The sequence below is a fragment of the Lynx canadensis genome, chromosome B4, assembly GCF_007474595.2.
Source record: "Lynx canadensis isolate LIC74 chromosome B4, mLynCan4.pri.v2, whole genome shotgun sequence".
NCBI classification, from domain to species: domain Eukaryota; kingdom Metazoa; phylum Chordata; class Mammalia; order Carnivora; family Felidae; genus Lynx; species Lynx canadensis.
This window is the reverse complement of record NC_044309.1, coordinates 77,172,383-77,189,283: the sequence shown is the minus strand read 5'-3', so window position 1 is coordinate 77,189,283 and position 16,901 is coordinate 77,172,383. Positions and strand designations below refer to the sequence as shown.

Below are 16,901 nucleotides of genomic sequence, written 5' to 3'. Positions count from 1 at the left end.
ATAAGAGCGAAGCACACAATGGTAAACCAAATTTAAATAACAACATGGCCATTCTCCTCTGATGTAATTGTTTCCCATTCTCAAAAGGAATTTATGAAAGCTTTAATTACCTTGCCCTATTTGGAGAGAATTAAACAATGAATGGAGCATCATTTTTTTTTTAAGGTTTATTTATTTATTTTGAGAGAGAGAGAGAGAGCAGAGGAGGGACAGCAAGAGAGAGACACACACACACAGAATCCGAAACAGGCTCCAGGCTCTGAGCTGTCAGCCCAGAGCCCGACGTGGGGCTTGAACCCACAAACTGCGAGATCATGACCTGAGCTGAAGTTGGACACTTAACCGACTGAGCCATCCAGGCTAGACCGTCACATTTAATACAGATATAGATAATTTTTCTGTAGCCATTACATAACTAACTCCTAATTTTCAGATTGGTTTGACGTAATATAGATTATTTTTTGCCACTAACTAGAAAATAAAAATTTTAAAAGTCAGAAAATCATGTCCTAGGTTCTGAAAGACAACAAGGATATTTTTGAGTTGACTATGACTCTTGATTTGGAAATCAACATAAACAACTGAGACTTGCTATACAAGGCTATGCGAATCCTGTCTCATACTTTTGCAGTATAATTTACTACATACTGAAAATTTATTCTTCAGAATAAATAGTTTTCAGAAGCCTTCTTGTCTTGTATGTAGCTTCATTTTTTGGACACATTGAAGAATCGAGGTCTAATGTAATCCTTATACATAGAATAGAGAACACCTAGAAACAAAAAGATAGACATCAATACGGTATCTATGGGAAACAAACACTGAATTTATTGTATTCTGCTTGTATTTTTCCAAAACTGTCCCTCAGTTTAGGTGCCTTTTTTTTTTTTAAGTGACCTCTACACCCAACGATGGGCTTGAACTCACAACACCAAGATCAAGAGTCACATGCTCTACCGACTAAGCCAGCCAGGGGCCCCATTATCCCTTAATTTAAAAACAAACAAATGCCTTCCATCTCACTAACTCTTGGCTTAGATTATATAAGTGGCTCCAGAAAAAGAAGCCCAAAAAAGTTAGAGCCCATTAAGATCAGTACAAATCTAAATCTGAATTTATAATGTTACTATGTCATCCTAAAATTTGAATTTTAAAATATTGGTGAAAAAGAGAGAGGGGGGAGATTTGGCTAGATAATAAAATAGAAATAATAGACACCTCAACTTAGCAAACCTCTATTCAGTGTCTGCTTGTGCTCAATATCTCAAGAGAAGCAAAACTGCTTCTAGGGGTTTACAGTCTAGTGGGTGAATTAGCTGTAAGTTTAGGCAGATGACATAGATGTGGGTCTTTCACCAGGATGAGGTCCTAGGGCCATGCAGAAAAGGGTAAGGAGTCAGGGGAAATACCGTGTGGAATAGAGTGCTTTCGTTGAATTGTGGGGGTGTCAGCAAATGTTCATACCCAAAGCAAGTTAAGGAGTCCGCTCAGCTCCCATTCCCGCCCGTATCAATTATCAAGGCTTCAGATATCTAGTAGATTGTCTAATCTAAATCCTCCATTTTCTTCTGCTTTCTTACACCTCTTGTTAATATCTTCAAAGAGCGCACAGAGAATAAGGGGTCAGTAAGTTAGTTGTTCTCATCTCAACATAGTAGCCACGTGAGGCAGCTGTCTGCACAATTTTCTAACGAAACAGGAGTGTAACTATCATAGATGCATAAGATCCAAGGCAAAAATATGCTTACCTGAATCATTGTCGTATCTAGGGAAATAACATTCTCCAATGCAGAGAGACTTCTAGAACTCATTTCCCTATGCTTATTAGACACAGATAATTCTTACCTCATGCCTACCTTTTAAATGTTGGTGTTCCCTGGAGTTCCAATCTCAACTCTTTTCTCGCCTCACTCATACCTGTTGCTTCACTGGTAAGCAAGTTATTAGATCTCTCTTCTGAACATGAGACTTATATTCATTATACTATACGTGGCATTTCCACATACATGGGTAGGTGGCTGCCAGACTTTTAAATTGTGCACAAATCAGTAATTTGAGCTTGCTCCTCAAAATGGTCATTTATTTATAAACTTATATAAATGTACTATTGGTTAGTGTGTCTATTAGTAAAGCTTTTTGGTTTTTTAATTTTTTTAATTTTTAATTTTATTTTTTTGATGTTTATTTTTGAGAGAGAGACAGAATGCAAGTGGGTTGGGGCAGAGAGAGAGGGAGGCACAGAATCTGAAGCAGGCTGCAGGCTCCAAGCTCTCAGCACAGAGCCTGACACGGGGCTCGAACTCACGAGGTGTGAGATCATGACCTGAGCCGAAGTCGGACGCTCAATCCACTGAGTCACCCAGGTGCCCCAAAGCTTTTTGTTTTTAAGATAGAAATATATTCTTCCTACATACCCACGGATCTCCTTCTACATCTCCTAGGGTATGAGTACTCTAATTTAGAGACATCTGCCACAGGTACCTCAGTCAGTATAATATAGAATTAAGAGTTCAGGCCCTGGAGTAGAGAGCCCCCGTGATTGTGAGCAAGAAAGTTTTCCTCTCTAAGCCTCAATTTCCTTATCTGTAAATGGGATTATAACAGTACCTACCTCATAGGGTATTGTTTAATAAAGACTTTGGTCTTTGTCCACAGTTCCTGGCATAGAGCTTCTAAAATGCTTGGAATTTACCAGGTATGGGAGTATCTTTGTTATTCATGAGCCTCTTGGATCATACCGGAGTTTATGTTAATGGTGTGATCCATGGTGGGCTCCTAGATAACTTCAGGATATGGCTAGTCATGCCAGAAAGACCAACTATGTGACTAGACCTCCAGGACTGGAGACTGAGTTGTGTCATAGGGCCAGTGATTCAATCAATGGTGCCTACGTAACGAAGCCACAATAAAAACTCTGGGTACTGAAGCTCCATAGAGTCTCTTGGTTGGTAAACACACTGATGTGCTGGAAGGGTGGCATTCCACAGGGAGAGGGTACAGAAGCTTTGAGTTTGGGACCCTCCCAGACCTATACCCTATGTGTTTCGATTGGGCTGCTTCTGATCTGTATACTTTGTAATAAAACTGTAATTGTAAGTATAGAGCTTTCCTGAGTTCACAAGTTGTTCTAGTGAAATATCAAACCTGAAGGAGTCTTGGGAACCCCTGAATTTGTCGCTAGTTGGTCAGAAGGGCAGGTGGCCTGGGAACCCCCAATGGCTGGTGTCTGAAGTAACAGCAGTCCCTTCGGGAACCATGTCCTTAAACCTGTGGCATCTAAGGTGAGCTGCAGTGGTTGGCGTCAGTATTGAATTGTATTACAGTACACCAGGTGGTGTAAAGAGGTATTAATCATTAGGATTAAATCACTATATTGTACACCTGAAACTAACATAACACTGTATGTTATACTGGAATGAAAATGATAATAATATAAAGTTTACCTACAAAAAAAGGTTAAGTGAGGTAGTGATATATAAAGCAATTAGAATGGGTTCCACATCATAAACACTCATTAACTATTAGCTATTATTTTGTCCAGTACTTACTGGACTTACTCTCCTACCAACCCTGTTCTGCTTCATTTTTTACATTAGTGCAAGGCCCATCTTATATCGGATTGCCCAAACCAGAAACCTAGGAATCATCCTGGACTCCTCCTTCCTTCCTTTTCCCACGCACTTAGTTGCTGAGTCCTCAATGTTCGTAGACTCCATCTCCTCCCATTTTCACCATTACTGCTTTAATTCAGACCCAGTTCATCATCTCATTGGCCTCTCTGTCTTTATTTTCTCCCCTCCTTTGCCAATCATCTCTAATCATTTTCTCTTTCCTTTTCACATTTTTTTTCATGGTGAAATATAATATGCATGGAAAACAGTAGACACAAGTTAAACGACTAGATTAACAAACAGTTGTAGACTGAATACCTGTAATTGTGGGTCAAGAAATAGAATATAGCAAGCATCCTAGAAGCCTGGCTGTATCTCGCTCTCTTTTCCATAGATAACCACCGTTCTGACTTTTATGATAACAGGTTTTTCCTTGTCTTTATAGTGTGACCATCTGTTTAAACAAACAGTTTCATATTGCCTGTTTTTGAGCTTCGATAAGGCAGGCATCTTTCTGAGCTGCCATTCTGACTACGTTACTCCCCTGTTTAAATCTTTCACTGGCTCACTTCATCTCGTTGACTTCTCAGCTCGCAGCCATGTAGATCTATTGGGGATTTGTTTTCTATCAGGTTAGCTAAACTGTAATTCCCATCCCTGCATTTTTTCTGAGTTAGCTTGGCTCACAAGAGACATTTTGCTTGAGATTTGAAGGTAAAATTGAAGCAGTATAGCTTCTGTATTCTTTTCACACTTGGAAGGCTCGGTGCAGGGTTACTAGGCGCTGTTACAGCTTGTGCGTGTTGTTTATCTGCTGGCTCACCTTGCCGTTGCTGGGCAGCTGTCAGACCCACAGATCGTTCAGCTCCTTCTGGAGCTCCTCCTTTAGCTTCTTTGGCTACAAGGCCAGTGGATTAGCTCCATGATAGACGGCGCCAGCTTCTCCTACAGGTCACACCATGATCTAAATTGGAGTCAGTTAGAGACTGACTCAGGTTTCTATTTCTCTGTGGGTTCCAGCTCTTCCTTGCAGATTCCAGTTTATTTTTCCTTCCCAACTGCTGCCTGGCTAAATTTAGGCTCCAGTGTTAGAAACATAAGCAACAGCCTCACATGGACTGTTTAACCAGCTCCCAAAGTTGGTTAGGGTCATGTTTCTATAATAACCCCCTTTGTATATATCACCACTCGTAGTTTTACTTCTCTGGTTGAATCCTGACTGATACAGATTTTGGTATCAGAAGCTTCCAGAGGAACATTACCATGAGTGCAGGTGCTCTGAATAGGTTCTGGGTCATCTCGAATTGGCTCTCTGGTGTGATGAGATTTAAAGATATTAATGGCCATTTTATCCAGTAGTAAAGATAATACTAGCAGTCCATGGCATGCTAGCAAAGCATTTTTTAAAGATTGTCGCCTATAGGGGCGCCTGGGTGGCTCAGTCGGTTAAGCGTCCGACTTCGGCTGAGGTCACGATCTCGCAGTCCGCGAGTTCGAGCCCCGCGTCGGGCTCTGGGCTGATGGCTCAGAGCCTGGAGCCTGCTTCCGATTCTGTGTCTCCCTCTCTCTCTGACCCTCCCCTGTTCATGCTGTGTCTCTCTCTGTCTCAAAAATAAATAAACGTTAAAAAAAATTTTTTTTTTTAAAAAAGATTGTCGCCTATAGATAAGATACCCTTAATCAGGTGCCTGTAGAAAACAAGGCTTTGGGTGATCAAGTATTTACTGTCATAGAACATTTAGTGGAAAAGAGAAGTATAATTAGGTTGGTTTCTTCTAAGTGTGCTGGAGAACTCGGGAAAACAAAATGATGGGCTCAGGGCTTTTAACTCCTCGTTTAAAGTCCGATGAGGGGACCTGAAAGCTTTATGACTTCCCAGAAAGAAACTCAACTCCTGTAGCTGTGAGGCTGATATTTTTGAAAAACACAACACAGGGACTAATCCTGTGAGTGGCTAATCACTACAATCATAAAATTCCCACCCTCACAGAGTCTCTTTTGTCAAAGTTAGGGCATTGCTTTGGAAAGAGTGGGACCCTGAAAATTAGGATGGGGATACGTGGGCAGATTTCAGTGAAAGGGAGTCCTTAAATCCCTGTATCTGACGGAGACCCCTTTCCACTCCTTTCAGAGAACGACTGAAACTTGGACTGAAAGGTAATCTCCACTAAATGAAGCTGCAATGCCAGAGCTTTCTTGGTATAATTCTAACGTACAGCAGTGATTCTGTACTGGCAGTGATTCTTCTTTACTGGGGCGATTTTATTCCCCAGGGAAATCTGGCAATTTCTGGAGCTGTTTTTGGTTGTCACTCTGGGGGTGGGTAGGTGCTATTGGCTTCTAGAGGGTAGGGGCCAGGGATGCTGCTAAACATCCTGTAATGCACAAGACAGCCCTCCACAACAAAGAGCAATTAGTCCAAAATGTCAGTAGTGCCGAGACTAAGAAACCCTGACATTTGGGAAGGTATCCAAAGGCTTAGGGAGATTGGAATGTTAAGGTAGATTTATCCTGCTCATTCACCCCCTAAATATATCTACTCCCTTCACCAAGGCTGGGAAAAACACATTTGTGAAGGGAGTCCTGGCATCCTTGGAGAGTTCCGTGGCAACTATCTTCTGTAAGCCAGAAATGACGGTGGAAACTGCTAAGCTTCCTGAATTCAGTGGAGACGGTGGGATCCTGAGAAGCAGGGGTCAAGGAGCACCATTTAATTGACAAAGATGAGGAAAGTGTGATTACTGTAATGGGCAGCAAAGACTAAACAGTAATCAGAATAGGCTAAGCCACAAAGACCTTTGGCATTGTCTAATTGATTATGGTGTCCCTAGAGTTGAAAGTGGTGGGCAACATTTAAGCAGAAAAGCTCTAGGTTTGGTGAATAAAAGTTTAACTTGAATCATCACAGTAGACAGCCATGGGCCCCCAACCAATTCCCAGATTTGAGTCACTTCACAGACCCAGAGTCCCTTGAATAAAGGAGAAGTCAGATCTCCTTAAGAAAAGATGCTGTTAACACGGCCAAAAAGTAAATACTATGAACAGATCTATGGCCCTTCACCAAGATGCCTATGCATAAGGAATGGCAAATGATCACATTTGTGAGATTATGAAACACTGGCTCTGAATTGATACTAATGCCTGGAGAATTAGGGCGGTCTACCAGTCAAGCTAGGAGTTTATGAAGGTCAGGTGGTCAGTGGAGTTTTGCTGTGGGTCCATTTTGCAGTTGGCCTGGTGGGCTCCTAAATCCATATGTCATTTGGATTGTCATTTCCCCAGTTCTGGAATGTGTAACTGGAAGGGACATACTCAGCAACTGTCAGAATCCTCACATCAGTTCCCTGACCTGGGGTGTAAGGGCTATTATGGTGGGGAAAGCCAACTGTAAGCCGTTCTACTTGCCTGTATCTACCAAAAGAGTAAACCAAAGCAGTACTGCATTCCTAGATGGACTGTAGAGATTAGTGCCATCATCAAGGACTTTAAAGATGCTAGGGTGGGGATTCCTACCACATACCAATTCAATTTGCCTCTTTGGCTAGAAGACAGATGGCTCTTGGAGAATGATAATGGATTTCTATAAACTTAATCAGATGATCACTCTAATTGCAGCTGTTGTCCAGGTGTGGTTTCATTGCTAGAGCCTATCAATACAAGCATCTTTGCTGTTTGATTCGCAGCTATGAATCTGGCTGATTGCTTTATTCTCTAGAGCTTTTAATAAAAACTACCAAAAGCATTTTGCTTTCACCCGGTTGGGCCAAGAGTATACTTTCACTACTCAGTCTCAGGGCTGCCTGAATTCTCCAGACTATACCATAATCTGGTCTGCAAGGACTTTGATCATCGCTCCATTGCACAGGACAGCAAGTTAATCCATTACATTGATCTGATCTATCAAGGGGAGATTACGGTACTACTATATAATGGTAAGGTAAGGAGGTATGTGTGGAATGCATGTATCTTCTGGGCATTTTTTAGTACTCCCATGTCCTGTGATTAAAGACCGTGGAAAACTATACCCAATACAAGCAGACTGGCTAAGGACCCAGACCATTTAGGAATGAAGGTGTGGGTCACCATTCTAGTCAAATAACCTCGAATAGCCAAGGTGCTTGCTGAAGGCAAAGTGAGTAAGAAATGACTAGTGGAAGAACATAGTTATAATACCAGCCATGACCATCCGACCAGTTGTAGAAACAAAGTCTGATGGGAATATTTCTTCCTTATTTTGATATGAATACATTTGTATATACATTAATTTTTTTTCTATTTGCTACTTCCATTTATCTGCCATCTAATGTAAAAAGTGTTAATAATACTTAATCTTACATTTCAGGATTTAGGTTACAGGATATCAAACAGGAATGTGACTCTATTCAAAGACAAATCAACACCACCCAAAGATGGGTAAAAGGATTTTTGTATCCTCTTTTGGGACAGAATTGGCATGTTTTTGGTTATACAATGGATGGTTGATTTTGCCATTGTCTTTATTTGAAAGTTAAGTGTATTAAAAGAGATGTACATGGATGCCAGGTTGGCAAGGCCTAGTGGTAAGTTTGTGTTGTGTCAACTTAAGCTAAACTATAACTACATTTCCAGAATTCCTTTCCGTTTATTCCCTGAGTTATTGCAGAAGAAACACTTTGCATAAGATATAGAGGACAGAAGTGAAGCAGCAGCTAAATTCATTTTTTTCTTGGAAGGCAGCACATGTTTGTTTATCTGCTGGCCCACTTTGTTGGCATGGGGCAACAACTAGGAATGCATCTACTGTGGATCTGCTTAATTTCCTCCTTCACCTTTTCTGACTCCTTGGCTCGGTTCATGTTTATCTCCAAAATGAAGGGCATCATTTTTCCCTCTGTCACTCCCATCATCGAATTCAGAGGCTTAGAGATGGTGAGAAACCCACAAGGGTTCCAGTCTATCCTATGTGTTCAGCTCATCCTTGTAGCTTCCAGATTTTTCTTGCTTCTCTCACTTTACATCTACTTTTTAAAAAAGATATATTGATTGATTGATTGATTGATTGATTGGGAGAGTGCAAGTGGGGGAGGAGCAGAGAGAGGGGGACAGAGGATCCAAATCCTGCTCTGTGCTGACAGCCCCATGTGGGGCTTGAACTCACAAACTGCGAGATCATGACCTAAGCCAAAGTTGGGCGCTCAACTGACTGAGACACCCATGTGCCCCCACATCTACTTTTCATTTTTTTTTAATGTTTATTTATTTTTGAGAGACAGAGCGTGAGCAGGGGAGGGGCAGAGAGAGAGAAAGATACAGAATCTGAGGCAGGCTTTAGGCTCTGAGCTGTCAGCACAGAGCCCGACGCAGGGCTCAAATTCACGAACTGCGAGATCAAAACCTGAGCTGAAGTTGGATGCTTAACTGACTGAGCCACCCAGGCACCCCTCATATGGTTTAATCCTTAGGGAAGCCTCTCCTGGACTCTCAGCCCTAGTTAAATGCCCCTCCTTTCTGCTTGTGCTTCCATAGCAACAACCTGTGCTATCTCTGTCATAGCATCTGTGAGTTTATATGGTCTTCTGTTGTTGGTGTCTCTCCCTAAGGAGACTAAACTGTTTGAGGGTAGGGACTGAGTCTTATCTCTGTATCTCTAGACCAGTGCAGTGCTTTGCACATAGCAAGAGCTTAATAAATGTTTGCTAAGTGATGAAAATGAGCACTGTAACTTCATAGTGAGGCTTCTTGTATTTTGTTAACACCTGTGTATCACAGCTCATGGTAGTAAGATAATTACCATATAACTCCCTATACACAATCCCCACACTGCTCATTCCATAATCCTAGACCTACTCTTAGGCTGATTCTACTCTGCACAGCATGAAAGAGAACTAAGAACATTGTAACTTGTTTCCATTAATGTAGACCAAAAAAAAAAAAAAAAAAAGATAATTTAGACCCCAAAGTAGATTTCTTGTTAGAACTATCTGGTTTAGCTGTTGATATAACTGGAATTAACCAGATAGTTTTACACCTGTTCTTTGGATTTCACTACATTAAGTATAACCTAATTTATAGACTGATTAAAAAAGGATTGCCTATTGCTCAGACCGGGACTAAAAGGAGAACAGATGTGGAGATTGTGGGCTCCAAAAAATGTATTCTTCCCAGTTAAACTACGTCAGTAATTATATCTGCTGTTCAAATAGGCCAAGAGCTATGACTGCTGCTCTTAGGTGAGCAGTAAAGGCTGGAATCTAGAACCACTGCTTTAGTTGGGTTACAGAGGGTACAAACTATTTCACTGCTCCTTTCATAATACAAGATAACAGAACCCGAAACCTAGTTCTCTACCTTTTTAAAATGTTTATTTATTTATCTTGAGAGAGAGAGGGGGAGAGAGTGGGGAGGGGCAGAGGGAGAGAGAGAACCCCAAGCAGGTGCCACGCCATCAGTACAGAGCCCAATGTAGGGCTCGATCTCGCAAAACGTGAGATCATGACCTGAGCCGAAATTAAGGGTCAGACTGTCAAGTGACGGAGCTACCCAGGTTTTAAACTGGGTTATAATCGACCTATAACATTATATTAGTTTCAGGTGTACAACAATGATTTGTTATTTCTATATGTTGTAATGATCACCACAGTAAGCCTAGTTAATGTCTGTAACCATGAATACTTACAGATTTTTTTTCTTGTGATGAGAACTTTGAAGATCTACTCTCTACTCTCAGCAACTTTCAAATATGCAAAACTATATGAACTATATTATGAACTATAGTCACCACTATGTACATGACATCCCCAGCACTTATTTATTTTATAACTGGACGTTTGTACTTTTTGTCTACTGGTTGTTTTTCTTTCAGTGCTTAAAATACCAAGAAATTAAGCCTATTATGGGGAAGCAACTTCAACAAAGTGAAATTCATGGTCTTTCTTACCATTCCTCCTCCATTATATCATCTTAACCCAATTTTCATTTTCCAATATGATTGAATAAAATAAATAAAAATACTCACAGAGACAGCACAAGATACAAATTAAGCAGGTTACCTAGAGTCACAGCTCCTACAACACATCCTTGGGCAGCAACTCTCATGTGAATAAGATGAATGGACATTTTCTGATCCCTTCTGTACTTTAACGTGTAAAGACCATAGGACACCACAGTCATAAAGCCTGCTATTCCTGTGAAAGAAAAAAGTAGAGGTTATGTAAATAGTAGGCTAGAATCCCCAACATTTAGAGAGCTGAATAAGACTGTCCAAAGGATCAGTACTTGGAAGATAAGCAGGCAAGATACCAGAGAATACTTTAAAAAGAACCATGCTGGATTTGATCCACAGATTTTTTAAAGAGACCCTTAACATTTATGGATTCAATATTTGCAGTTTTTGACTCTTCCCAGAAAACCCCGAATCATAGAGTGTAGTAATTTCTCTTTTTCCTGAGGCATGATTTCAGATTGTGCATGCTGAGAGACTTTTATTTGGGGCAAGTCACTTTGGCCAGTGAGTGAACCAACAACAAACATCCCAGCATCAATAGCTTTCGAATGTTTGCCTTTACTCCTGTCTACTTGTTATCAAGTAAGGAGTAAATCTAGTAAAATGAGAACATTTTTGACCTTCTGTAAAAATGAGATATTTGAGGGGCGCCTGGGTGGCACAGTCAGTTAAGCGTCCGACTTCAGCCAGGTCACGATCTCACGGTCCGTGAGTTCGAGCCCCGCGTCGGGCTCTGGGCTGATGGCTCAGAGCCTGGAGCCTGTTTCCCAATCTGTGTCTCCCTCTCTCTCTGCCCCTCCCCCGTTCATGCTCTGTCTCTCTCTGTCCCAAAAATAAATAAACGTTGAAAAAAAAAATTAAGGGGCGCCTGGGTGGCGCAGTCGGTTAAGCGTCCGACTTCAGCCAGGTCACGATCTCGCGGTGCGTGAGTTCGAGCCCCGCGTCAGGCTCTGGGCTGATGGCTCAGAATCTGGAGCCTGTTTCTGATTCTGTGTCTCCCTCTCTCTCTGCCCCTCCCCCGTTCATGCTCTGTCTCTCTCTGTCCCAAAAATAAATAAACGTTGAAAAAAAAAATTTAAAAAAAAAAAAAAAAATTAAAAAAAAAAAAAAGATATTTGAGGGGCGCCTGGGTGGCTCAGTCGGTTAAGCGTCCGACTTCAGCTCAGGTCACGATCTCGCAGTCCGTGAGTTCGAGCCCCGCGTCGGGCTCTGGGCTGATGGCTCAGAGCCTGGAGCCTGCTTCGGATTCTGTGTCTCCCTCTCTCTCTGCCCCTCCCCCGTTCATGCTCTGTCTCTCTCTGTCTCAAAAATAAATAAACGTTAAAAAAAATTTAAAAATGAGATATTTGAATTGTAATGAGACATGGAAAGGTATGAATATTTGCACAGGAAGTGTGTGACTCCAAAAAGAACTATGACTCTAGGAGACTCCAGAAGGGCAAATATTTTTGTATTCCCTACCAGTGTCAAGGGGTGAATGTGCTGCTGTGACAACCAAGATCCTATGTAATTGGCTCTAAGACAGAAAACCAATCAACTGAATAGGAAATGTTCTAGAAACAGATTTTTTTTTTCAACGTTTATTTTTATTTTTTTGAGACAGAGAGAGACAGAGCATGAACGGGGGAGGGGCAGAGAGAGAGGGAGACACAGAATCCGAAGCAGGCTCCAGGCTCTGAGCCATCAGCCCAGAGCCCCACGCGGGGCTCGAACTCCCGGACCGCGAGATCGTGACCTGGCTGAAGTCGGACGCTTAACCGACTGCGCCACCCAGGCGCCCCTAGAAACAGATTTAAAACACTGTGAGAACACTGAGAATTCATGACAAATCAAAATAACCAAATAACAGATAAAGGAGTAATTATTTAATAAATTCCATCAGTACAATTTGTTGGTATAAAGAACTAATTTGGATTTGTATCTCACAGCAGACCCTCCAAAAAAAATTCTGCAGGAGTTAGAATTAAATGTAAAAGCAAAACAAAAACACCAATAAAAACAAAGAGGAACAGCATATTTGTAACATCTAAAAGAGGGTAAAATAGACTTAAGAGAAAATGATAAGGGCAAAATGCCATTTTGACATAAGAATAAAGAAAACTTTTGCATAATGAAAACATGGGTCTATTTTTTGGGTTTTCTCTCCTATGTTGTTGGTCTGTGTATCTGTCCCTCCATCAACACCACACTGTCTTGATTACTGTAGCCATATAGTAAGCCTCCATATCAGGTAGAGTGATTTCTCCCACTTTATCCTTGTTTTTTAATGTTTTAGCCACTTTAGGACTTCTGCCTTTACTTGTAAATTTTATTTTTTATTGACTTTTTAAAACTATTTTTAAAACAATTTTTAAAAACGAATTTTTAATGTTTATTTTTGAGAGAGAGACAGAGACAGAGTGTGAGCAGGGGAGGGGCAAAGAGAGAGGGAGACACAGAACCCAAAGCAGGCTCCAGGCTCTGAGCTGTCAGCACAGAGCCTGACACACGGGACTCAAACTCATGAACCATGAGCTCATGACCTGAGCCAAAGTTGGACACTTAACCTACTGAGCCACCCAGGTGTCCCTAAAAAAAATTTTTTTTTTAAGTGTATTTATTTTTGAGAGAGAGAGAATCCCAACGACGTGAGGTTCAAACTCACAAACCCAGAGATCATGACCTGAGCCAAAATCAAGAATCAGAGCCCAACTGACTAAGTCACCCAGGCACCCCTTTACATGTAAATTTTGGAGTAAGCATGTCTTATCTACAAAAAAACTTACTGGGATTTTGATGGGAAGTACACAAACCTGTAGATCAATTTGGGGAGAGTCTTCCAGTCCCTGAACACAATACTACCTGTGGTCTTTACATTTATTTAGGTCCTTTTTTAATTCTTTCATTAACATTTTATAATTTTCAGCATACAGATTGCATGTATGTTTTGTTAAGCATATATCTAAGCATTTCATTGCCTTTGGAGTGACTGGAAATGAGGTTATGTTTTTAATTTCAGTTTCTGTATGTTGTTAATACATGGAAATTCAGTTGATATTTATGTAGGATAGCAAATTTTGATTAGTTATGTTGGCACATGTATGCCTCTATAGGTGGGTGAGGATATATTTATTCTTTCAGAATCCATTTAATAAGTGGAAGTAAGAGAGTAATTGCATTGACACGTATATTTTGTAGGCCGATTAGCAAATGAAATCAAAATTAAAATGACAAAAACAGCAAAAAACAAGTAATAATAGAATAGTGGCAGGCATGTTGAGAAACAGGTACAATGCTGAAAGCTCTGTGAGTGTAGCCAACTCTATAAAGATTTCTGGAAATATATAATAAGGGGTGTTAAATCGGATGTACTTCCTGCCCTAAAAATTCATACTCCAAGGAAATAAGCAAAAGAAATGTCAAGAAGTTGACACAAAGATCTTTATGGCTACGCTATGTATGAAGAAAACCTGAACAACCCAAATGTCCCAAACAGAGGAAGAACTGCCATAGCTACGAAAAAAATGATAAGCATAGCAAGGAGTTTCAATATGTATAATGTGTGCAGAGACCTTAACAATGATCATAAAATAATTTTAAGCAATATAGATTGTATTTATTGATGGAATGGAAATATATCTACTTATATTTAATGATGGAAGTTGTTGAAGACAATAAAAATATTTATTGGTGGAATGTAAATATATCTCTTTATAGATATATTTAATGATGGAAGTTGTTGAAGATAAATAAAAATGTTTTGTGAGTTTTCGGCACAGCTCACTCCCTGCAGCAGGAAATATATAGTAGATATTATTAAAATAACAATAGCTAAACAAACTATTCAATAATATATATTCAGATTTTGTCATTTATTTTTCTAGCAAAAACTTGATTCTCTTCCCTTATCAAATCAAGGCTCTGTTCTTAGTTAAATTGGTTTTGTTTCTTTTGGAGATTAAAGTCAGAACCTTTGCTGTTTTCCATGTAGTGTCTCTGTGTAGTTTATATGTAATTGAATTTAGCTGGAAACACTTTTATCTTACTACTTTAATCACCCTAAATGTCTCTGGAAAAATTATTTAATTTGCAGTGGGCACAGTGATTAATCTCTCTATTCATGATAGTGATCTGTTCAAGTGGCAACAAGTTCTTGAATTGTTTTTCCAGTTAAAAATGCTAAGGAAGATGAATCACTATAACATTATTTGCTTCCATTTCTTGTAGGTGCTATTATCAAGTTTTAATCAAATGAAATTAAATGTATAAACAGCATATTAGTATAAAGTAAAATTTTGATTCTTTTTAATATGTGAATAATGACACGGGGTTGCTAGATTTGCAGTGGTAATAGAAACCCAATGATCTACCTATTCAGAAAGTTTTAGGGAATTAATCACCTATGTCAGTGTAACTTACATAATGTAAGTCTCATTTAAATAAGTTATTTTAATAGCTTCCAGACCAAATGAACACCAGGCAAGAGGCATGGCTGCAGTATACAATAATGCTTGCATCAGCTAAAGCATCCAAAAGAAGAAAGAGAAAACTTAGATTTTAAAACATAATATTGGTGTGTAGATTGTGTGTGTGTGTGTGTGTGTGTGTGTGTGTGTGTGTCTAAGTCCACTTACATATAGTATTTGTTCTAAATGTAGGCATATTAAGTCTGTGTCGGGAAAAGACAAACAGGCTAAGCCTCCAGGTCTAATTATAATACCACTTCTTTAATCTAGAGTTTATTTAACCATCAACCTCAACATCTGGAACACTTCAGGAAACCAGCAAAAAGGGCCATTGAACGTGAACATCACAAAGTTCACGCTCTCAAGTGTACAGACAAGTAGGTAGGCCTAGGCTTTTTCATTCAGAGCTTCTTTACTCTGAATTGACTCACAGTTCTTTTAAACTTGGGTAGCTAGCTTCTGGTGCCACAGAATACTAGAAGCAGAAGTTTTTGATTGCACTCAACATTAATGGAAGAGACAGAAAAATCTATAAACATCAGACACAAGAGTTTAAAGGTTGGACTTAGCACAGAAAGAGACCTACACATCTCAGTAGTCACTCTTAGACTTTCAATGTAATAAACTGGTGCTGCTAATGATGTAGTCATCATAGAAGTGTTAAAGTTCATTCAACTCCAGTTAGAGTGGCTGGGAACTAGGAATTCGAGATAGACCTCGAATGAAGAGGAGTTAAGTAAGATTTGAAGCTTCGTAATAAAAATAGCTAACATTTACTGGGGATTTGCCATCTACTAGAAACTGTTCTGAAAGTTTAACTTCTGCTTAGAGAGGCTTAGCTTCAGTTATCTTAAAAGTTCAATGATGTAAAACATCTCCATTCTCAAAGATACTGGGTAAGGCATTATTATTATTACAGACAGTTCTCCAGTGTCCAGTCAAGGCTTGTACTTACCTACGGGGACAAAGGGGGAGTCTCTAGATTTCCTAATCAGTCGTGAGAGTGGGCTTTCCTCCCCATCTGCTGACCACTGGTTATCTGAAGACATTTTTCTCTCTAGTAACAGTAGGGGATAAATGTGGTTGCTGTGAATCATTAAAAATCCATTTACCCTCTCCCAATACATTGTCGATTATGTGTTTTCAGTTTGCTTGATCTGCCTGCTTGCTCCGTTGAAATAAACAGTCTTGTTTCCTTCACCCTTTTCATTATGGAATCCTTTCATCTTGTTTGGGGGTAGGGGGTAAAAGAAAAAGAGAAGTGATGATAATCAGATTCCGTGAATACAGAATGAAGACACAGATCATAACTGGGTTATTCAGTCTCCTTTCACTGCTCAGCATTTGAGAACATGGGGAATCTCAAAACTTCTTCCACAAACAGGAAGACAATGCTTTTACAAAACATTTTAAAGAATGATGGCAGTGCCACATACGCAGAATTACTTCCCGATTCACAGCTGATGGCAGAATGATCACTCCAGTTCTTCAGAATGTGCAGAGCATTATAAAATGATTGAGACAGTGGAAATAATCCTCCTTGTCTATACAGGAATGAGGAAACTCACAGTCATCAACATGGCTTAGCAGCACCTCAGTCTGTTATCTGCACCACCCACTCTTTTTACCTCAAAATTCAAATACCATGGCTTCATCCTATAAATCGGTTTTCATCGGAAAATGGAACCCGGTAAGCGGCAGAAGCACCATACCTTTGGCGTACCCCACCACCTGCTGCCTGTCCCAGTGCTCCTTGAGCAGGAAGCTGTGGATCAGAACAGGCTTTGAAAGGCTGGGACACATTTATGTGCAATTTCCTACGAATTGATCATGAGAAAGCCCAGAAACAACCTGCTCGCCCCC

The 16,901-nt window shown here is 40.1% G+C and overlaps 1 protein-coding gene across 1 annotated transcript; it reads right to left on the bottom strand.

The window, feature by feature from the left end:
- Positions 1 to 303: 303 nt before the first annotated feature.
- HIGD1C (HIG1 hypoxia inducible domain family member 1C) lies at positions 304 to 16,111 on the bottom strand. The gene is made up of 3 exons (XM_030322597.1): positions 15,994 to 16,111; positions 10,640 to 10,774; positions 304 to 772 (listed from the first exon to the last, which is right to left on the bottom strand). Exons 1-3 carry the CDS (start codon positions 16,085 to 16,087, stop codon positions 708 to 710), a joined length of 294 nt encoding a protein of 97 aa, XP_030178457.1. The 5' UTR covers positions 16,088 to 16,111; the 3' UTR covers positions 304 to 707.
- Between the last annotated feature and the right edge of the window lie 790 nt (positions 16,112 to 16,901).